Source organism: Esox lucius, chromosome 23 (assembly GCF_011004845.1).
Source record: "Esox lucius isolate fEsoLuc1 chromosome 23, fEsoLuc1.pri, whole genome shotgun sequence".
NCBI lineage: Eukaryota > Metazoa > Chordata > Actinopteri > Esociformes > Esocidae > Esox > Esox lucius.
This window is the reverse complement of record NC_047591.1, coordinates 5,936,481-5,959,883: the sequence shown is the minus strand read 5'-3', so window position 1 is coordinate 5,959,883 and position 23,403 is coordinate 5,936,481. Positions and strand designations below refer to the sequence as shown.

The window sequence follows — 23,403 nt, the reverse complement described above, 5'->3', positions numbered from 1 at the left end:
TTAATGCGGTGAAGTTGTCCTGTCCCCTTAGCAGAAAAACACCCCCAAAGCATAATGTTTCCACCTCCATGTTTGATGGTGGGGATGGTGTTCTTGGGGTCATAGGCAGCTTTCCTCCTCCTCCAAACACGGTGAGTTGAGTTGATGCCAAAAAGCTTGATTTTTGTCCTCATCTGACGACAACACTTTAACCCAGTTCTCCTCTAAATCAAACTTCAGACGTGCCTGTACCAGTGGGGATTTCTTTAAGACTGCAAAGGAAGCTCGGCTTCCCCTATAATGTCAAAAAAAATATATGGTCAAATATGTACTATTGTGTAAATATTTTATTGACAAAAAATGCATTAAAATACGTAATCTCTAAAACTAGTTTGTTCAGAATCAGCTACAGGTCAGATGACTCGATTTGGTCCGGATCTGACTCAGACTCCAGGTTTACGCATGATGATTGGAGGATCTGACGATCTGTCAAACTGCATCTCCTTTTGACTGACAGCGGTCTGTACTATAAGAAGTCACTAAAGCTATTTCGCGCTCAGTCTCATCGCAGTTTTTTAAGTGTATTCAAATGACGAACTACTGCAATATTTCTTGATATTTGTTTGGCGAAAATGCTAGCCGATTTGCATCATACGTCTCACACAATTATAGGCTACACCACAATCCTTGTTACAGTTTTACAAAGTTTAATATCTTTTTTAGTTCGTTCGTTCATTCATTCATATACAGTAGTAGGCTAGGCTAGTTTCGTACGCGAGTGAAACTGTGCACGATGGCAGACAGTGCTAATACTTGACCTGATTTTAGCGAATCCATTTGGAAGTCTTCCTTCCAAGTCTTCCTTTTATAAAGTGATCAGTTTTTTTTTTTTTGTGAAAAGTCCTATTTAAAAAAAGATTTATGTATTTATAGAATTTTTTAAGATATCGTAACTCCTCCAAAAACTGCACAAATGTTGAGTAAAAACATTAATAAACAGTAAAATAATATTTAAAAAATATATATATTCTGTTGTTTGCTTACATTTTATTGTCTGGGGTCCATAAGACCCCGAGTGTCACTACAAATGAAGACCATCAGAGGGTTATAATGTTGGTGGAAAATGAGCTTCCCCTCTTTGAAAGACCAGCAGCCGCGACTGGCCTGTACATGTGCTTTCTTGAGCAGAATGACCTTGCGGGCACTACAGGATTTCAGTCCTTCATGGCGTAGTGTGTTACCAATTGTTTTCTTGGTGACTATGGTCCCAGCTGCCTTGAGATGGTCCCAGCTGCCTTGAGATCATTGACAAGATCCTCCCGTGTAGTTCTGGGCTGATTCCTCACCGTTCTCATGATCATTGCAACTCCACGAGGTGAGATCTTGCATGGAGCTCCAGACTTTTGTTTTCTTCCATTTGCGAACAACTGTTGTCACCTTCTCACCAAGCTGCTTGTCGATGGTCTTGTAGCCCATTCCAGCCTTGTGTAGGTCTACAATCTTGTCCCTGACATCCTTGGACAGCTCTTTGGTCTTGGCCATGGTGGAGAGTTTGGAATCTGATTGATTGATTGCTTCTGTGGACAGGTGTCTTTTATACAGGTAACAAGCTGAGATTAGGAGCACTTTAAGTGTGCGCCTAATCTCAGATCATTACCTGTATAAAAGACACCTTGGAGCCAGAAATCTTTCTGATTGAGAGAGAATCAAATACTTATTTCACTCATTAAAATGCAAATCAATTAACAAAACTTTTGATGTGTTTTTCTGGATTTTTTTGTTGTTGTTCTGTCTCACACTGTTCAAATAAACCTACCATTAAAATGATAGACTGATCATTTCTTTGTCAGTGGGCAAACATACAAAATCAGCAGGGGATCAAATAATATTTTCCCTCACTGTAGCTATACAACAGTTTGTTCGCTCAGCTAACACATTATACCAACGGCAGGTTTACAGGAATTCCAAACAAAATGACAGCTAAAATAGTTACTTATATAAGGTATTCTACCATTGTAAACATGTTGTTTCTGCTATTCCCCTGGTATATGCTAGATGTAGGAATTTACTCATTTCTTCATAAAATGTCATATCATCCTTTTGAGAAAATAATCCTATGACCATGTCTTTCCAGAGCAAGCAGAAATATCTAGTGTCAGCTCTTCTGTTACCTTAACAAAACTTATTCTGACGAAAAACATCTTGGTTTTTGAAATAGTTAATATAAGTTTGTCCATTAATAGCAGGACTAAAATCATGACTTATTAAAATCAGAAGAAAGAGTACCACAAAGTATAGGAGTCCCTCTACATTTATCTATGTTAAAAAGTAATTATCTCTGATTTGTGGGAATACACGTTCACATATGCTGATGATGCAGTCATCTATATATCAGATTGAAATATTTGGCTATTTATTTGGTTTCGTGCTGTTAGTCTGGTATCGTATTGTTTGTACAATAGCAAAAAATGAACTCTAGCTGGCAATGGAAGAATGCTCAAAAGTGGGTTTAAATATATATTGTAACTGATATTTTGAAATTAAATAACAATAGGTTTGGGTTACGATACAGATCTAGAATGTGTTCTATTGTATTCATCAGAAATATAGTAACCTAACTTCTATCCTGGTCACCGCTACCAAAACACAAGAAAGGCCTTGCTTTGACAATTGCATGTTCGTTATAACTATCTTGATTTTGCAATGTATAAATCATTAAATCTGTCACTCCAAAACAAGACATCTTCATTAGTGTCCATTTATTTTTTATGTATTTACTTTACAACCATTCTTAACTGTACACACAAGAATAACTAACTTTACACAAAATGCAACACTCCTTTCAATGACAGAATTACAGTGGGTAGAGAAAGTAACCACCCCTTTTCCAAATGTTCACCCTTGCTTTACAGCCTGAAATGAACACACAGAATCAGACTTTTCCCAGCTTTATTGACACACACACACACAAAAATGAAAATTAACTGGACTGAAAACAGTTAAGTACCCTATTCAGATTCCAAGGGTATATCACAGAAGTTCAAATGAATGGTTTACCTTTAGAAATCAAGCCATAAAATCACAAAGTAAATGTAACAAACCCCTTAATCAACTGTTTAGAAAATTAACTATGTAAACTTAAATGTGGATAACTTGTAGATAGTGTATTATGTATGCACAGAGGGGCCAGGTAAAGTACATCCACCTATTACTGTGAACAGAGTGGGGTACCTAATAATCTGGCCACTATATAACTTCATTTTGTGAGCTGTAATAGTCCCTACAGTAGCTGTCACTTTAGACAGCTACTGAAGTAATTATAGACCAGTGTAGTTGAATCTGATAGGATGGCTATGACGTGGAGTTCCCCAGGGATCAGTTTTCGGACCACTTCTGTTCAATCTCTATATGCTACCTCAGGGCCAAATTCTACAGAACAACAACATTACCGTAGCCATGTCGATGATACTCAAATATACATGGCTCTCGAACCGCATGACAACAGCTTAATAGACTTACTGTGTCACTGTATAGGGCACATAAATAAAGCTGGATTAACCAAAATTGTCTACAATTAAAACAAGATAACAGAGATTACTGTATTAGTGCGTAATCTTGGTGTTTTGACTCAGACCTCACATTTAACAGTCATATCAAAGCGGTCACCAAAACAGCATTGTATCGTCTTAAAAATATAGCCAGAATCATGGCCTTGATGTCCCAAAAAGACCAAGAGAAGCTCATCCATGCTTTTATCCCTAGTAGGGTTGACTTCTGTAATGGCCTCTTAACTGGACTCCACAAAAAGGCTGTACAACAGCTGCAGCTCATTCAGAATGCTGCTGCTAGAATTTTAACCAGGTCCAAGAGAATAGAGCACATCAATCCGGTTCATAAATCTTTGCACTGGCTTCCAGTCAGTTACAGAATAGATTTTAAAATGTTGATTTTAGTTTATAAATCACTGAATGGTTTAGGCCCTGAATACATTTCTGATATGTTTGAGGAATATAAACCGAGCAGGGCTCTTAGATCCATCAACACAGGTCAGTTAGTAGAGGCCAGAGTCCAAACCAAACATGGAGAAGCTGTGTTTTAGCAGTCATGCTGCGCACAACTGGAATAAACTACCAGAAGATCTTAGATGTGCCCCAAACGTATACATTTTTTAATCCCGGTTAAAAACACTTCTCTTTTCACATGCCTATGACTGAGCACTTAAACACACTGTTTAGCCTTACAGCTTTTATAGCTTCCTATGTTTTTATCCCATTTTATTTTATGTATGAATTGTGCTATATAAATAAACTTGCTTGCTACAATAAAATTATGCTTATGATATTGTGGGATACTTTTGGTTTTGTATTACTATTAGATATTTTTGTCTGTTTTTAAATAAAATTAAAAAAAACATTAGTCAGAGAGAGACATTTACAGACATTTAATTGAGTGACTAATAACTATATTGAGATGAATTGGTCATGGTATGATATTTAGACTGAATGGGAAGCTGACTGCCTGCTGCTGGAGGCAAAAGGGGGTTGGGGGGAGTCCATTACAACCTGAGAGACTGAAAGAGGGAAAGCAAAGGAGGATGTTAAATTTTTTTGTCTCCCCTTGAGTGGTAACTGTTCTTTATTGTTTTACTACATTAAGAGCTACAAACATTTTCCTACAGCCTTACTGTGTATGTGACCACAATGCAATTTTTTTTATTCCATGTACTGGAAACCTTTTTATTTTTGTCCTGACCCAAAGTTTCATTACACCTTTTCTGATTTAATTAGTTCGTTCTGTTACCAGTGTTATCAGGAGAGGTTTAGTTAGCTGAGCTCAATAATCCCATTAACAACAAGCCATGTGTCCTATAAGATGGACTCCACAGTGAATTTCTGAAAAATGTGTCTTAACATTTGATAAACACGGTTCTAATCTAGTTGAACCATGTTTATCTAGTTGAACCCATTTGTTCTGTGTCAGTGTGTCTATTTTCATTGTTTCTTAGAACTCATGTTCTCATACCCAGTCATGGGGCTATAATTGGGGTATGCGCTCAAGAGTAAATTGATTGCTGTAATGCCACATGACACAATGCTAGTGGATGACCGTGTGTTGAGAGCAGCTGTTGTTGCCCCTCTTTCACAGTGGTACAAAAGTGCACCCCACTCTGCCAACAGAAACCCTGAGGCACCCTGGCATTGACCTCCTATTATTCCCCTCCATGCTATAAGGTCAAATGTCATTTCTGTTCCACACATACACTGAGATGTGTTTAACACAAACCCTTAGAAAGCCACACCAGTGACACACAGTGTTGAGTCAGTTCTTTGCCTTGCACAAGGGCAGATAGACAGCTGTTCTTTTGGTTTTAAACCATAAAATTTTCCAATATTTGCCCAATACTCTACCCGTTAGGCTGCCTGCCTCCTCACCCTCCAGACCACACACAGACAGGATACAAGAAACAAGTAAGATGTAAAATAAGACTAAATTAAGAAATGTCATACCAGCGCAGTTACAAACCAGACTGAATTAACAACAACTTCAGATGGACATCAGGTAGCAGCTGTGTGTGCATGATTAATAGCAATGTTTTATTTTCACTAATAAAAAACAGCCTACAATACAACATCAGCACTCATCCAAGCCGCCATGTGTCGAGTTCATAAGTGAGAGACATGACCTCCTTTCAGCTGTCATGGAACTGTACACTCTAATCAGATCATCATAAGTGCTTTTCTCAGTTGGGGGTTATTATGGTGAGGTGAGTGGGGGGCTGAGAGAAGGCACGGCAATCTACATCAAGCTACATCAAACTCCCTGGTTCAGTCACTAATCAATCACTCCCTCAGTTCACTGTGGAGGTGGTGTGATGGGGGAGTCACCACTCTCCAACCCTGCCTTCACCACCACTTAATGTGGCAGTCTACCCTCAGGGGTAAATGTTTTGGACAAATATTAAATGACTTCTTGGGCAGTGTTCTTCCATCATGATCCTGGAAGGGGATAGGGTGTGCAGGATTTTGTTTTAGCTGACTAATAATATATCTGATTCAACCAAATAGTCATCAAGCCCCTAGTTTAATGTTAGTAGGCTGGTATAAATTAATTTCAAGGTTGTGTTTGTCTTCATTTCTTCTTTCGTAGTGGACAGATAATAAACCATGTCTATTTCTAAAACAGTTGGGTCTATATCATCAGTATTCATGAAAACAGAAAGTTTTTGTCTTCATTTAAGGTAAGGGTAATGCATATAGTTAGCAGTGTTGTGAAGGTTAGGCTTAGGTTTTAAATAAATGTTTAGGAATATAGAAATATGCAGGCTTAAGATTTGGTGCATCAACAACATTGCTGGTTGTTGTTCTTCCAAACTTCGAATAGGTGGACATCTTTGTGGTTCACCATTCATAAAAAGGTTAGTTATTATTATTGATTTATGGAGAAAAACTTAAGTTTGCAAAACAGGCTTATATGTTTACCATTACGATTTTTACGATATTTAAGTATATTCAAGGTTTTGAGGCATAATATGTTCAAAATAATGGGATTAACGCTTGGCCATTCTACTTCCCGAATTGAAATCTCGGGAAAGGGGGCAGGGCGTGTGAGCCTGATTAGATTCACTGGAGGTCAAGTCTAGTCACAGTAGATGTTAACCCCGCCCACTTTGGCATTCCATCAACCAATCGCACAAACGGGGACGTATATTCTGAACTTGGAATACTAAAATATGTGACATGCTCGAGCGTTACCCATTATGAACCTTACCGGAATGTACGAGCTGCGGAGAAAGTGATCAGAACAGACCTACTCAGGCAGATGCAGACAGACGAAATGGAGGTACCTATCATTAATAATATTAACAGTAACTGCAACAAACAAAGGCCTCTGCCGAATGGGAGAGATGTATTCAAGAATCAGCTGAAGGATGGGGAGGTAAAGCCAGTTTGTAGCTAATCGTTCAGGCAGGGGTGTGTGTCGGTGTGGTTGGTTGTTGCTGGGGAGCTTTAAATGCCCTTGCTACATAGCTGCTTTTAAATGCATGTAGCCAGGGTTGTTATTTTGGTGACAGCACAAGTGACTGCTATAAATACCTTAAGCTTGGACTATGGTTAACGCTGAACGGGGCAAATGCAGGTATGTTTGCTAATGTGACTGCCAATGTCCAGGATATTTTGTGGTCAAGTGTTGTCTTGCAACCGCAGCCTGTGAATTAGTGAATTGCATTATAGACCGGTGTCAGCCTGGCAAAAAATACAGTTACAATTAGGGTTATGAACACAGATGCTGATAGTGTAGCACCCCACTTGGGTCTCTTTCAGGGTCTGATTCAGTATTGTTTCAGTTGCATTTTTGTCAGTGCTAGAGACTGGATTTGGAATGAATGGCATAGGCTGTTCTATTATGCTCAATTATTACAATAACATATAATTGCTAAGTGGAAGGTTATGCCACATAATAGGTTTTTAAACTGTTCTCTAGCATCTCCATTACATTTTAGTAAGCATGATTCACGTTACCCTTCTTTACAGTAGAATAGATGCTACTGTTTTTCCAAAGATGTGAACAAATAACTATTTCATTTAAAAAATGAAAGCAAATCAAATTAATTTTTGTTTCATTCCTTCACTGTCCAACCTAGATGCAGGCTAGGCTGCTTAGTCCTGCTTTTGGCTTAACTGTGTTGCTGGCGGTTAGTCTCCTTCTACCCAGTGAAATCACAGCTGTCATGTCCTGGACTGGGTTTGTTGAGCAGAATAGACGTTTAAAGAATTAGAGCATATTTCCCTACCCGCCTGAAGCTCCCTATGAGGGTGCTGTCGGCGGTGAGAGAATTTTGTATGATGGTTGATGGGCATGAATTAAACATTTTAAACAATTAGTTAATCTCCACACTGGAGGAATCTAAAGGAAGACCCGGTCTGCTCATGTCTTTTACTAAGCATGCTAATGCTAATCAGTAACCAACAAATTAAATTGCCCCTCCCTCCTGAACTGTATGAAATATTGCTTACCTGAAGGACATGCTTGTTGCTTTTATTTTGCATGTAATAGAAATAGTTGTATTTGCCCTACAGTAGATGTCCATTGTTGTTGCATTACACAGTGTTGAGTTTGAGACAAGACGTACACACTACATCAAAATGTTTTGGTGTTTTTAAAGTCGTCAAAGCTGTTATAAGATATGATCCACACACTTCAGTATCCTTTTTTTTTTTATTCTTTGTCTCCGTCGTTCCTGATTTGTTTTGTTTTGGTGGTGTTTTCTTTCATTTGCCTGTTGGTGTGGCTGGCTTCAGTCACTGGTTATTTATAACATGCTCATATGAGGGGGGAATGGGGGATGGTGGTGGACCTGGGTTCTTTTGACGTGATGCCCAATGTGTGCACACATACAGACTTGAATCTGAGTGAGAGTTTGCCATGTCAGTGTCGAGGGAAGGTGGTGTTAATATAAATCAGGCTATGGGAGAGGAGCGAGTGAGAGAGATGGAGAGAGAGGTCCTTGTTGATGACCATAAGTAGCTGAGCAAGAGAGACATCAAATGCCCCGTTCTCCTTCAGGAAAACATGAAAAAGCTCTCTTGAGGGAAGTAGACCTAACAATCTAAACCTTTCTTTTCAACCTCCTTTCTACCTCCTCTCATCTCTGGGGAGGATTCGGCCAATCAGAAGATAGGATTATAATACCAATTGAACAATTGTGAGCTACAGTGAGTATGTGGTTGGTGGTTGAGCTGGGTCTGATGAACATTGCAATCTGGATGAGGAGCGAAATGGTCAGCAGTGTTGAGAATATTTTCTTTTTCCTGTGTGTGACCTGAGACATGTATCCGGTGTAGCCTCTTTAAGCCTGGGCATACGGGTTGAAAGGAGGATGAGTGCCCATCTTTGCCCATTTGAGGAGCGTTGACATTGGTGTCCGTGGTGAAACTAACCAAACTGGCATAACGTACTTTTCAACCAGACCAAAGTATGGATAATTCATGCGCACCCTGAAGAGGTGTTGAGTGTCATTTTGCAGTTATTGGAAGATTAAAATAGAGCCGTGATGATTGTCTAAAATCGATGAAGCACATTGTATGTTTTGGTGTGGAATATCAGGCAGCGACGGGTCAATTTTCTCTATAGACCAAAATATCTTTCCTATCGATTGCCTCCCAAAGCTCTCCATTTCCCGTTGTCATACTGCAAGACTAGAGGTCCCTGGGCCCCGGGCTTATCCTCAGTCTGCCTGTCAAAGGGAGAACCTTCCTTCTCTCATCCGCCTGCAGAAACTCCTGTTGACCCATGGGGCCCGGGCTGCCGTCATATTAAACACTGCCTGCATGTGAGTGTGTAGCTATATTTGTCTGTTTGAATGTGTGTCATTCCCAGTTCTGCCTGAACATCTCTTATGGATACACAGGGATGGAGAGAACGTTGCTGGTCGAGTTCCACTGATTTAGGGCGTCTTTGGTTGTGTTTGTTACCCTCACATAAGACCAAAAAAGCCTCCGTCTGGGGAGAGCTTGGTTCTTAATGTATTTGGAATTGACAAGTACAATATTGACAAGTCATTAGGCTGAACAGCTCTCAATTATTTATGTGCTGTGAGGCTTTAAATGCTTCAGGTTCCAGTGAGATGTTGGCCATGGAGCCAGGGTCCAGTGGTGGCGCTCCCAGCTTGATGAACATGTGCAACTCCCTGCAGAAGTCCAGGGTTCAATTCCCGTCTCTACCCTTCACCTGTTTATCCACTTTACCTGTCTCACTCAGATTCTGGCTGTCAGTAAAAACCATAAAAAACGATGAAAACATTAGGTTAAAAATAAAAGTGCAGATATTGGTCAATCTCTGGAAATCCGGATAGTCTTTACTTTGCATTTAGCTGTCATTTTCTTTGTCGCAATTTTGCTGAGACACTTGCTCAAGGCTGTTTAGGGGTCCTCAAAAGCTCACTGCATTCAATACAGTGCTTTTATGTTCTTTTTCATAACTTAAGTTACTCACTGAAATATGTTATTTCCTGTAATACATTTTTGCGAAAGAGATGGGCATCAAATGTTTGGTAGGAGACTTTGTGTGTGTTTGTCGGTGTGTGTGCGCTTTATGGATGTGTACTGTTGTAAGTAGCTCAGAGGACGCAGACAGTATGCGGTAATCATTGTCAGGGTTGTGTAAAATCCCCCTTTATTTGATATAGCCAGTACTCCACATGTAGGGCATGTTGACTCCTGTGCCCCTCATTCAGTTGTTCCACTTTGACTGTTGCCTGGATTGCAACAAATCAAATGTGGCTGCACATCCGAGGAGGAGGAGGGACCGCAAGTGGAAGAACCTGAACTACGTTTGGTTTCTCTTAGCTTTCTAAGGAATTCAGGGATGTATAGGCCACTGTGTACTGTGTGTTTGTGTGTCACCTGCCTTGTGTGTTCTCATAGGCCTCTGTTGTGTGTGTTTGCGTGTGCTGGCACCAAGTTTTTCTTGGCTTTTCTATCTAGACTTCATTGTTGTTATGTGTTTTCAGAGCTCCATGGAATCCCCAAACCTGGAGTTTGAGTATGGGGATACAGACGGCCTGACTGCAGAACTCTCAGGTACGGTCTGGTACTGGAAACATGCTCATCAGACAGAAAGCCATACGCTTATGGGTCCCACCTCATTATCATATGTATCCACCACCCATTGTAAATAACTGTGTCAACTTTGTCTAGCTTTTGTGTATTTTGTCCTTTATTTATTGTCTACTGCAAACAGCACTATTGACCCAAGCGACATGCTGTGTATGATGATTCTGAAAGGTTAAAGCGTTCCCAGCAGTCACTAACCCTGGAGCTGGTCACACTGTGGTTCGAACAGCACCATAGTTTATTCCGGTAATCATCCAGCCCAGCTGTAATAACGACATGCTAGGCATCTGTAGGTTTCCAGGGCTAGAATTGGTGATCGCTGCGGGAACGTTCCCTCAAGGGATGTGCTCTGTCTTCTAATGCTCTGTTAATAAACAGCCATCAGTCACTGCAACAATGAGCTGCAGTACAACAGTGTAATAGAACAACAAATTGTATTATGTGGAGTACAGCACATTACAGTCTTGTACGGTGTAGTATTGTGTCATATAGTATAGGACACTACAGTAGAGTACAATAACATTTAGTCTAGTAAATTATAGTAAAGTACAGTGTAATATATAGCATGTTTTGTTCAGGAGACTATGCTGTAGTGCAGTTTACTGTGTTTCCATGCTGCTTTGTTTAGCTAGCTAGTCCAGTTTAGACATTAGCTTAAACAAACAGACAAGTACAGTATCTTGCTTTGACTAGGATATTCTCTCTGAAGGGGGATTAGTCAAACATGTCATGAATCTTATAAAAACACTCTTAAGTAAGAATTAACTACGCTGGCAGCCAAAATTGAATATTTAATGCAAACTACTAGATAGAATGGTTTGCTCATAATGCAGGCGGTTCAGCTGAATTTTACCAAGTGAGTATTGCAGTCACCTGTGCATAGATTTTCAGTGGCTGGAAATCAATCCCACGAATCTGACATTGTGAGCGCCACTCAATGCCACCTGAGACTTATACGGCTTGTCATAACAGTGTATGCTGTATTTCTTATAACAATCCACTATATTCTCCTACACAGCCGTGTTTCTCGTACTGTCGTCTGTCTGATGCCTGTCTGTCTGATGCCTGTCTGTCTGATGCCTGTCTGTCTGATGCCTGTCTGTCTGATGCCTGTCTGTCTGATGCCTGTCTGTCTGATGCCTGTCCGTCTGATGCCTGTCTGTCTGACAGTTCCTGTGGCTCTCCTGTTTGTCCACAGAGATCTACAGTTACACAGAGGAGCCGGAGTTTGCCCTGAACCGGGACTACTTTCTGGAAGACTTCAGGAGCCATGGTACTGTTACAGTCGTGGTTGTTTGCTGCGCTGCCGGTCTGCAACATTAGTCACTGTTAGCGTGTGTGTGTTTTTCTAGTAGGGAGTGTGCCCGATGTTGCCATCCCCTCTAATATGTTTGCCTGTTATTTTAGCGTTTTACTGAGCCAGTTGGATAGGCAGAGATGGGGGGGGGGGGGGGGGGAGTACGTGGAAGTGTAATTTAATGGGTTCCCATGCTGGTAATCATCAGGTTATGAGTAAATGAGATGGGGGGGGGGGGTGATGGAGGGAAACTGTCTGAGGGAGAGAGAGAAGGTAGATGGAGCTGATTTATTTACCACTCCCGGGGATAATGTTTCAATGAGTGGCTCAGCAGGTGAGAGGGACCTGTCAGTGGTGTTCTACTCTGTCTGTCTCTGTGTCTGTGTGTGTCTATGTGCCATATATATATACACACACACACACACAAAAATATTATTTGATCCCCTGCTGATTTTGTGTTTGCCCACTGACAAAGAAATGATCGGTCTATAATTTTAATGGTAGGTTTATTTGAACAATGTTAGACAGAATAACAACCAAAAAATTCAAAAGTTTTATAAATTGATTTTTATTTTAATGAGTGAAATAATCCCTTCTCAATCAGAAAGATTTCTGGCTCCCAGGTGTCTTTTATACAGATAACGAGCTGACATTAGGAGCACACTCTTAAAGGGAGTCTAATCTCAGCTTGTTACCTGTAGAAAAGACACCTGTCCACAGAAGCAATCAGTCAATCAGATTCCAAACTCTCCTCCATGGCCAAGACCAAAGAGCTGTCCAAGAATGTCAGGGACAAGATTGTAGACTTTGTCTTTGTCAGTGGGCAAACGTACAAAATCAGCAGGGGATAGAATAAATGTTTCCCTCACTATATGTGTATATATACACTCACCTAAATGATTATTAGGAACACCATACTAATACTGTGTTTGACCCCCTTTTGCCTTCAGAACTGCTTTAATTCTATGTGGCATTGATTCAACAAGGTGCTGAAAGCATTCTTTAGAAATGTTGGCCCGTATTGATAGGATAGCATCTTGCAGTTGATGGAGATTTGTGGGATGCACATCCAGGGCACGAAGCTCCCGTTCCACCACATCCCAAAGATGCTCTATTGGGTTGAGATCTGGTGACTGTGGGGGCCATTTCAGTACAGTGTCATGTTCAAGAAACCAATTTGAAATGATTCGAGCTTTGTGACATGGTGCATTATCCTGCTGGAAGTAACCATCAGAGGATGGGTACATGGTGGTCATAAAGGGATGGACATGGTCAGAAACAATGCTCAGGTAGGCCGTGGCATTTAAACAATGCCCAATTGGCACTAAGGGGCCTAAAGTGTGCCAAGAAAACATCCCCCACACCATTACACCACCACCACCAGCAGCCTGCACAGTGGTAACAAGGCATGATGGATCCATGTTCTCATTCTGTTTACGACCAAATTCTGACTCTACCATCTGAATGTCTCAACAGAAATCGAGACTCATCAGTTTAGGCAACATTTTTCCAGTCTTCAACTGTCCAATTTTGGTGAGCTCGTGCAAATTGTAGCCTCTTTTCCTATTTGTAGTAGAGATGAGTGGTACCCGGTGGGGTCTTCTGCTGTTGTAGCCCATCCGCCTCAAGGTTGTGCGTGTTGTGGCTTCACAAATGCTTTGCTGCATACCTCGGTTGTAACGAGTGGTTATTTCAGTCAAAATTGCTCTTCTATCAGCTTGAATCAGTCGGCCCATTCTCCTCTGACCTCTAGCATCAACAAGGCATTTTTGCCCACAGGACTGCCGCATACTGGATGTTTTTCTCTTTTCACACCATTCTTTGTAAACCCTAGAAATGGTTGTGCATGAAAATCCCAGTAACTGAGCAGATTGTGAAATACTCAGACCGGCCCGTCTGGCACCAACAACCATGCCATGCTCAAAATTGCTTAAATCACTTTTCTTTCCCATTCTGACATTCAGTTTGGAGATCAGGAGATTGTCTTGACCAGGACCACACCCCTAAATGCATTGAAGCAGCTGCCATGTGATTGGTTGACTAGATAATTGCATTAATGAGAAATTGAACAGGTGTTCCTAATAATCTTTTAAGTGAGTATATATATATAGATACTGAACAAAATTATAAATGCAACACTTTTGTTTTTGCCCCATTTATCCTGAGTTGAATTCAAAGATCTAAGACACAAATGGCCTATTCATATTTTTCACTAATCTGTCTAAATCTGTGTTAGTGAGCACTTCTCCTTTGCCGAGATAATCCATCCACCTCACAGGTGTGGCATATCAAGATGCTGATTAGACAGCATGATTATTGCACAGGTGTGCCTTAGGCTGGCCACAATAAAAAGCCACTCTAAAATGTGCAGTTCCATCACACCGCACAATGCCACAGATGTCACAAGTTTTGAGGGAGCCTGCAATTGGCATGCTGACTGCAGGAATGTCCACCAGAGCTGTTGTCCGTGAATTGAATGTTCATTTCTCTACCATAAGCCGTCTCCAAAGGCGTTTCAGAGAATTTGGCAGTACATCCAACTGGCCTCACAACCGCAGACCATGTGTAACCACACCAGCCCAGGACCTCCACATCCAGCATCTTCACCTCCAAGATCGTCTGAGACCAGCCACCCGGACAGCTGCTGCAACAATCAGTTTGCATAACCAAAGAATTTCTGCACAAACTGTCATGCATGCTCGTCATTCTCATCTGGGTCTCGACCTGACTGCAGTTCGTCGTCGTAACCAACTTGAATGGGCAAATGCTCACATTCGGTGGCGTCTGGCACTTTGGAGGGGTGTTCTCTTCATGAATGAATCCCAGTTTTCACTATACAGGGCAGATCGCAGACGTATGGCGTTGTGTCGGTGAGCGGTTTGTTGATGTCAACGTTGTGGATTCCTGGAAGCTGAAAACATCCCAGTTCTTGCATGGCCAGCATACTCACCGGACATGTCACCCATTGAGCATGTTTGGGATGCTCTGGATCGGCGTATACGACAGCGTGTTCCAGGTCCTGCCAATATCCAGCAACTTCACACAGCCATTGAAGAGGAGTGGACAAACATTACACAGGCCACAATCAATAACCTGTTCAACTCTATGCGAACAAGATTTGTTGCACTCTGTTAGGCAAATGGTTGTCACACCAGACACTGACTGGTTTTCGGACCTCCCCGACCCTCCCAATACAGTGAAACTGCACATTTGAGAGTGGCCTTTTATTGTGGCCAGACTAAGGTACACCTGGGCAAAAATCATGCTGTCTAATCAGGATCTTGATATGCCACACCTGTGAGGTGGATGGATTATCTCGGCAAAGGAGAAGTGCTCACTAACACAGATTTAGACAGATTTATGAACAATTCTTTAGAGAAATAGGCCATTTGTGTACATAGTCTTCAGCTCATGATAAATGGGGGCAAAAACAAAGGTTTTTTTTCGACCAATGTAAATCATATTGACTGGATGTGCTGGACTGTGTCCATTTTGTTGGCGTAGTTTCATTCCCTCTGAAACCCTACCTACTTCATTGGTGTACTGTAAAGGCAACCATATTCTTACCTAGCTTAATGAATAAGGCGAAGGCCAATAATCATCAATAAATGTGATGCTCCAGAGATTCAATTACATAATTCGGTTGTGGCACATTACATACAAGAGTGAGGCAATGTCTTTTTGATTCCATCCTCACTTCCTTAAATCCAGTAGGAATGAATAGGTGCGTCAGAGGACAGTCATACTGGCTAGCTTTGCTGCAGAGCGATGAGATGTGCCGGCTTTCTGTATCTGGGGTTCAATATGTCAGAACAATGACAGGGCTCTCATCAACGTTTTAACACATCTGCAAGACTGCCACTCTCTATCACGACACATTTGTTATTCACCCATTTCTTCTGGATTGATCCCCTGGAAGCAATTTTATTATTACTATATTATCAGGGCATTATCAATGTCTTCAGGCTCCTCGTAAAAATTACACTTTAGAAAGTGTAAATTACCACTGAAATAACCACTGAGAAAGGTGAACCGTGTAGTTATTTGATTTCCTTTCATTCAAGCCCTGTAAGAAGCAATGTAAAAAAAGATATCAAAAACTAGTATATTTATACATTGTAGGCTTATTTCATACCCTAGAAGTGAGTCGTTGTTGCCTTGGTGTTTATTTCTGGTGTTCATTGATCTTCAGCAAGCATTTTCCCTGCATGGGAAATCGGTTATCAGTCTAGTTCTTTACCTGACCAGTTCTTTTGACACCCTGTGGTCACCATGCATGTGAGCAGAGACCGCTAGGTCCTCTTGAGTTAGAATGGGTTTAATCAACAGTGCTGATTCCCCCCCCCCCCCCCCCCCCCCCCCCCCAGCGAATCTCTGAAAAGGAAAGGTAGGCTGAGGGGGGGGGGGGGGATGAGGGACAGTGACAGAGTGGGGGTGCAAAAGGGAAAGACTGTGGAAAAAAAACAACTGAAAATGAGCTAGACAGGGAATGGGTAAGACAAGTTGAGACACAGAGTGAGACCAACACACAAGCTGACACTGACCTCAAGGTCACACCCTGTGACATAATTCACCTGCTGAACTTGTCTTTGCAGCGCAGGGGAGGAGGTGGATCACGCTGAGCTTGGCGGAGCAGCGGGCGTATGTGATGAGGCTGCTAGATGCTTTGGAGGTCACAGACCGGGACAAAAGGTTAAAGGTTGCCCGGGCTATCCTCTACCTGGCCCAAGGTAATTGTCATTGATAATCGGTCCTGATCACCCTGGATACAAGCTACTTTATAATTTGCTGTGGTGGGCATTGTGTACTTCGACAGATTGAGTGAATGTATGGATGTTTCCCTTGTCAGTATACTGTATTTACCATTGAGTGCGGTGTGTATATTGTGTGGCGTGCGAGGCGCTCTGTTCAAGTGTGTTTGTCCCTCTGCCGCGCGGCGCTCCCCAGGGGTGTTCGCGGAGTGCGACTCGGACACGGACGTGATCCGCTGGTCTCGCCACAACGTGTTCCTGCTGTACGACATGGGTATCTTCACCGCTCTGCTGGAGCTGCTCAGCATGGAAATGGAGTGAGTAGGACAGCGACGCCGATGCTACTACTACGTCAATACAAAGCCATCGTAATGTAAATGTTATAAAATGTTATAATTTCGGTGTTGTTATGAGGGTACATTTCTTACCACTACATTGCGAGAGCTTATAGCTCCCACCTTAATCAGTGCCACAGAGATGGTAGAGTAGAATTCTGCTGAACTGGTTATGTCCCCAGGGAATAGGTTTGAGAAGCAAGAGTTACAGCATAGGAAAGCGATCCAGTCAGGGAAAAATGCAGTAGGAGGATATCGGTTGATGAAAAGGATGTACTATTCTGTAGGTTTGGGTGTAAAACACTGGACAATACCTAAAAGCTACGTGGAACAATTCTAAAGTTGATATAAGTAATTGAGTCAATTGAAGTAAATTAGTTGGGCTCTAACCTACTGAATTCACATGAGAAATATGATTTTTGTGCTTATAGAACATTTCTGGAATCTTCTATTTCAGCTCATGAAACCTGGGACCAGCACTTCAACTGTTGTATCAATATGTTTATTCAGTGTACGTACAGCAATATCTCTGCTTGGGAGGACTTAGAGCAGGTGTCTTCAGTGCTGGTCTGGAGTGACATTTTTTGATTCTACTCTGTGATCTCTCAGGTTTGAATCATTGATCAGGCATGGGATGACTGTGCTTCTCTGATTGGTGGAAAGCAGGCACAGAACTGAGTCTATTTTTAATGATTCTCCTGGTGAGACTGACCAGGGCAGTGTGAGTGTGTGGGGACAGCAGACCGACCCCTCAAGCATGACTGTGTCTGGGAATGGGTTCCTGTCACTGGGTATTTCTGGAGTCCCTTAGCTTTTTAATGAGAGAGTCACTGCCAGGCCAGGCTTACTCCTCCTGGGGGTTTCTGTGGGACCAAAGCAAGAGCAGGATAAAACACACACACACCTACATTCAAAGACCAACAGAAATACAGGTGCGCATACAAACATACACAACATTTTCTCTTACTTACATGATATGGTGCTCTTTTCTCTCTGACCCCCCCCCTCCCCACACACACACACACACACACACACATTAGGATATGGTGCACCATATCATGGTGATTTTCAAAGCCTTCAGTGCTTTGTCTCCTTTTCATAAGCTATGTTCCCTGTCTGCTCCAGCCGCCTCCAGGATTCGGTCTCTTAACAACCCATGAGTTTGCGGCTAAGCTCTAGCAGGTGCCGTTCTATTATGTTTTAGCGCCTGTTAACCCACGGAGCAAACGCACCGGGAATTATCTCTCTCCTTGGCAATTTATTCCTGCTCACAGCGGTGTTCTCCTTCAACCGGGTTCAGTCACCGCAGTCGTAGGAAACGAGCACTTCCTAACCCCATGACGCATCTGACCAGGCCCTAGTCATGCGCCAGATCTCTAGTATGTTGTGCTGTTTGCTACGTATGCTACACTGCTAACACGCGCACCTCTCCACAGTAACAACCAAGCCTGCAGCAGCGCAGTGAGAAAACCAGCCATTTCTCTGGCGGACAGCACAGAGCTCAGGTGAGCAACTATGCGCCTCTGTTTTCGCAGCAGCTGGAATCCACTTCCTTCTCATGTCCGCCACCGTCACATTTCTGCCCCCTCTGTGTAGGAAGCACACACAGTAGGTAAGGAAGCACGAGCATACCTAATAGATGGGAGAAAAGGGAGGCTGTGGTGTTTTCCATCAGAATTAAGCCTTACTTAACGTTGTTTAATAACCGTTGGGTGATTGAGGCTGATTCAGTTGGTAAGCGCGTGTGGAAATGCATAAGATTTCCAGACACGCGTAGGCAGCGATAGTGTTTAAGGTCATCTCACGTTGGCAGAGATAATGTATACACACATAAACATACTCATGTAGGCAGCAGAAAGCTATTCACAAACCCCTAATATACCGTGTTTTTATGAGGGAAGCTCTTCGTCCACCATAGCGTACAGACCATTTGTCTTGACCTCCGCCTCCAAGGGTTTTCTGTTTTCATGTTGAAGTGCTTCTTGACGTCTTCCTAGGGTCCTGTTGAGCGTCATGTACCTGATGGTGGAGACCATTCGTCTGCAGACGGAGGACGACCAGCCCGACTGGACGACTGCCAGAGAAGCCTTCAGGACTGAACTGGGTTAGCGTTTGTGTGTTCCCGTCTGTGTGTGTTCTCGCTTAAAGCGTTTGCAAAAAAATCAACCTTTTCGTTTAACCAATGTGTAATATCCTGTTTATATGTGTGTAATCTATAGATCAAATGAATATCATACCTACGTTGACTATGAATGTTGAAGTTTGAAAGCAAGTGGTTTTTATGGCATGGGGCACATATCTGCACTAGGCGGTACTAGTATTTTTTGGGGACCTGCTCAACAGCGCCGTTTTTCTGGGAATGCATCTTTAATTATACATCTGAAGTCCTGACTTGTATAATAAACCAAGTATAATCAAGAGAAGTCAGGAAATGTTTTCGGTCTTCTCAAGGACTATTTCAAGGTCTGGGGTTAGAGAAAATGGGGTCTATGGGAATCCATTTTTGTCCTCACAAGGACATGTTAGATGTGCATTTGTGCGTGTGTAAACTGATGTTCATGGCATGTGACACTGACCTCTGTCCGCAGGTTCTCCTTTGTACAATGGAGAGCCTTTTGCTCTGCTGCTCTTCACCATGGTGACGAAGTTCTGCAGTATGAACGCTCCCCACTTCCCCATGAAGAAGGTCCTGTTGCTTCTCTGGAAGACCGTTTTGGTTAGTAACCTCCAAGACCTCTCTTATGGTGTTCACCTAGGAACCTGGTTGTCTGTAGCTCAAATGGTAGAGGGGCTTGCAACGCCAGGAGCGCGAGTTCGATTCCCACCATATGGAAAATATATGCCTGGCTGTGAATAGCTTTGGGTGTTCAAAAGAGATTCTCCCATGTGTTTCATGTTCTGAATTCAAAACTGTTACCATCTCGTTAGTTATTTTAGAATGAAAGGGTCGGGTGAGGCTACTTTTACATTTGGATGGATGGAATTGGATGTATGTGTGTGTGTCAGTCCCAGTCTTAGTGTGTGTGTCTCTCAGTCCATGTTTATCTGCATACGTCCGTTCCAGTTCACCATGGGGGGCTTCGAGGAGCTCCAGGAGATGAAGGTTCGAGGCAGAGAGAGACTGAGTCTGCCTCCCCTGCCGGAGGACAGCATCAAGGTGGTCCGCAGCATGAGAGCAGCCTCTCCCCCAGCCTCGGCCATGGAGCTCATAGAACAGCAACAGCAGGCCAAGAGAGGACGCCGCAGCCGAAGGGTACGTACTAAACACACACACACACACATCTGCGTTAGACTTAACACCTAACTCAATACACACTTGTTCTAACGGCAAGTCTAACAAATCACAGAAGGGGACGGCGTGCTCAGCCTGGCTTTAGTAGCGGAGAGAGAATTGTTATTGAGTAGCACACAACCAACAGTATGCTGGACTGTATTCCCCTGACCATGACTGGTTCTTCTACTTCTTGCTCTAATCCTAGCTGTGCCTTTTCTAGACTAGAGCTCTGACTGCATCTGGCCCTCAACCCCCCCCCCCTCCCCATTTTCCTGTGTCCCTACAGAGTGCCTTTGTTGATAGCATGGAAGGAGACAGTCCCTTTGCCAAGAAGCAGGTTTTACTCACTTTCCCTCCTCCTCTGCATTTAGTATGCCTTGGGCTGGTTCTTGCACCTTCTACCTGCTACTATTTCTTCTCCTCTTCCTCCGTGTTCCCGTCCCTGTCTTTCTGTTTCTCATCCTCTCCTTCTTTTCTTTACTAGTCTTTGTCACGTCCTTTGTCCTTTCCCTCTGTTCCTCCTCTTGCCCACCCACCCCCACCCCACGCACCATGTGAGTGGGCCCACGGAGACAGGGCCGGCCCGGGGCCATCGAGGTTTCTGCAGACGCAGCCCGCAGCTTTGCTCGGGCCTTCATCTCCACCCGGCCTCGCTGCAGCTTTCTTCACGCCGCACAGCTGAATGGCTTGTTCTCTATGGGGGTCATATAGGTCTGTGCTGGTCACGCTGCTGTGTCCGTCACCTGTCGCTCTCCTCACCACCACGGAGCGACTAGTTCCAACCACCGCCTCGCCATCCTTCACGTTGCACCGGTGTTACGCTGCTATGAAATGCACCCCCCCCCCCCCCCCATGCCTGATGCCCGTTGCATTAATGATGCCTCAGTCATTCATTAAAACTAGTGGTTTGAGATTTATGATTGATGTGGTTGTGAGTTGAACATTTTAACAGCCGAGTGCCAGATCGGCCCCGAAACATTCCTCGGGTTTCCCAGCCTGGAGTTTCTGTAACCTTTTTTAGATTTTTGGGAGGGCTGCTAGTATTGCCTGCGGTTGAAGTAGAAATCCAGGTTAGTCTGGGAGGGGTCGGCCTCTCTCACGACCCCCCCGCCCCTGCTTGTTCTGGATTCCAGCCCCTGGTGAAGCAGGACAGCCTTGACACGTACAACGAGCGCGACCCGTTTAAGAATGACGACGAGGACGACAGTGAGGACGCCGACGGCAACTTAGAGAGCGAGGTGGATCCCCTCGACCGCGATGTCATCATCCAGCCGCCGCCCCCGCCTCCCCCGCTCCGACCTCCAACAGATAGGGCGTCCCTCCCCAAAGGTCTGCCCTGGGCACCCAAAGTCAGGTAAGAAATAAACTTCTTGTCATAACCCCTAGCCCTTGCCGAAATCCATCGGAAATTCCCCAAATCCCAACAGAAGCCAAGTGAAGGCGTGTCCTCCAACAGAGGGCAAAACTCCGCCCTCAGTAATTTCTGTAGACACCTCTGCGTACTTGTTGATGCCATCTGATGTTGAGATAATTTGGTGAGGGTGGAACTCTAATCTGACAAATAAAGTAAAATTTTTGTAGACCGTGCCCTAGTTTTGTAATTCTACATAATCACTGAGCACTGCTGCCAGCATTCTCTCTGATCAGGAGTACTCCACCGCCTGACTAACTCAAACCCAAATCAATCGACAACTACATAACCGCCTGCTCACTATCCTGTCCGCAGCTCCGCTCACAAGAGGGAGGCTCTGCCTTCATATTAACAAAAGTGACTGACGTGTACATGTTTTTGTGTCGGGGGATTAAAAATTTAGGAACATGATGAAACAAGGAACATCTGTCTTTTCAATGGCCTTATGATGGGATGAAATTCTATTTTTGGCTTAGTGGTGAGATTTAGGTGAACAATCTAAGCTGTGGTATGTGTGCGTGTGTTTATGGAAATTTGGGGACCTGAATAATGCAGCAATGTGGATGAGGAAAAGGTGATTAGGAAGTAGGGCTATAAACAAATGGGTTACAGCACATACCATCCCCTTCTCATTATCTGTAAACATGCATTATTTATCCCATCAGTCTTGTTTGTGTTTTTACGCTGTCGAATCGTAATGAGTTCCACATCCCAATGTCACATCAAGTACAAGCAGAAGCGAATGTGAGGCTTTACACAGCTTATGTGTGTGTTTGTGTGTCTGCAAATATTCCTCCAACTTCTGGATAGATACAGTATCTCACAAAAGTGAGTACACCCCTAAATCTTTTTAAAATATTTGATTATTTTTCATGTGACAACACTGAAGAAATGACACTTTGCTACAAGGTAATGGAGTGAGTGTACAGCTTGTATGACAGTGTAAATTTGTTGTCCCCTCAAAATAACTCAACACACAGCCATTAATGTCTAAACCACTGGCAACAAAAGTGAGTACACCCCTAAGTAAAAATGTCCAAATTGGGCCCAATTAGCCATTTTGCCTCCCCGGTGTCATGTGACTCATTAGTGTTACAAGGTCTCAGGTGTGTATGGGAAGCAGGTATGTTAAATATGGTGTCATCGCTCTCATACTGGTCACTGGAAATTCAACATGGCACCTCTGAGGATCTGAAAAAAATTGTTACTCTACATGAAGATGGCCTAGGCTATAACAAGATTGCCAAGACCCTGAAACTGAGCTGCAGCATGGTGGCCAAGACCAAACAGCGGTTTAACAGGATAGGTTCTATTCAGAACAGGCCTCGCCATGGTCGACCAAAGAAGTTGAGTACACATGCTCAGCCTCATATCCAGAGGTTGTCTTTGGGAAATAGACGTATGAGTGCTGCCAGCATTGCTGCAGAGGTTGAAGGGGTGGGGGGTCAGCCTGTCAGTGCTCAGACCATACGCCGAACACTGCATCAAATTGGTCTGCATGGCTGTCATCCCAAAAGGAAGCTTCTTCTAAAGATGATGCTCAAGAAAGGCCGCAAACAATTTACTGAAGACAAGCAGACTAAGGACATGGATTACTGGAACCGTGTCCTGTGGTCTGATGAGACCAAGATACATTTATTTGGTTCAGATGGTGTCAAGCGTGTGTGGGGGCAACCAGGTGAGGAGTACAAAGACAAGTGTGTCTTGTACAGTCAAGCATGGTGGTGGGAGTGTCATGGTATG

The 23,403-nt window shown here is 43.2% G+C and overlaps 1 protein-coding gene across 4 annotated transcripts in view; it reads left to right on the top strand.

Moving 5' to 3' along the window:
• The first annotated feature begins 6,668 nt into the window (after positions 1-6,668).
• strip2 (striatin interacting protein 2) overlaps positions 6,669-23,403 on the top strand; it is a 29,338-nt gene continuing 12,603 nt past the window's right edge. For 2 of the 4 annotated variants that reach the window (XR_003777866.2, XM_029117048.2), the window contains exons 1-11: positions 6,669-6,915; positions 10,490-10,559; positions 11,791-11,865; positions 16,485-16,619; positions 16,837-16,957; positions 18,412-18,480; positions 18,973-19,079; positions 19,564-19,691; positions 20,040-20,228; positions 20,536-20,586; positions 21,383-21,603. Coding sequence is in view for 3 of the 4 variants with exons in the window: in XM_029117048.2 (XP_028972881.1) it covers positions 6,799-6,915; positions 10,490-10,559; positions 11,791-11,865; positions 16,485-16,619; positions 16,837-16,957; positions 18,412-18,480; positions 18,973-19,079; positions 19,564-19,691; positions 20,040-20,228; positions 20,536-20,586; positions 21,383-21,603 (1,283 nt within the window). In the remaining variant the exon portion in view is untranslated. The remainder of the gene's footprint in view (positions 6,916-10,489; positions 10,560-11,790; positions 11,866-16,484; positions 16,620-16,836; positions 16,958-18,411; positions 18,481-18,972; positions 19,080-19,563; positions 19,692-20,039; positions 20,229-20,535; positions 20,587-21,382; positions 21,604-23,403) is intronic. The other 2 variants (XM_029117050.2, XM_029117049.2) reach the window with 2 other exon arrangements.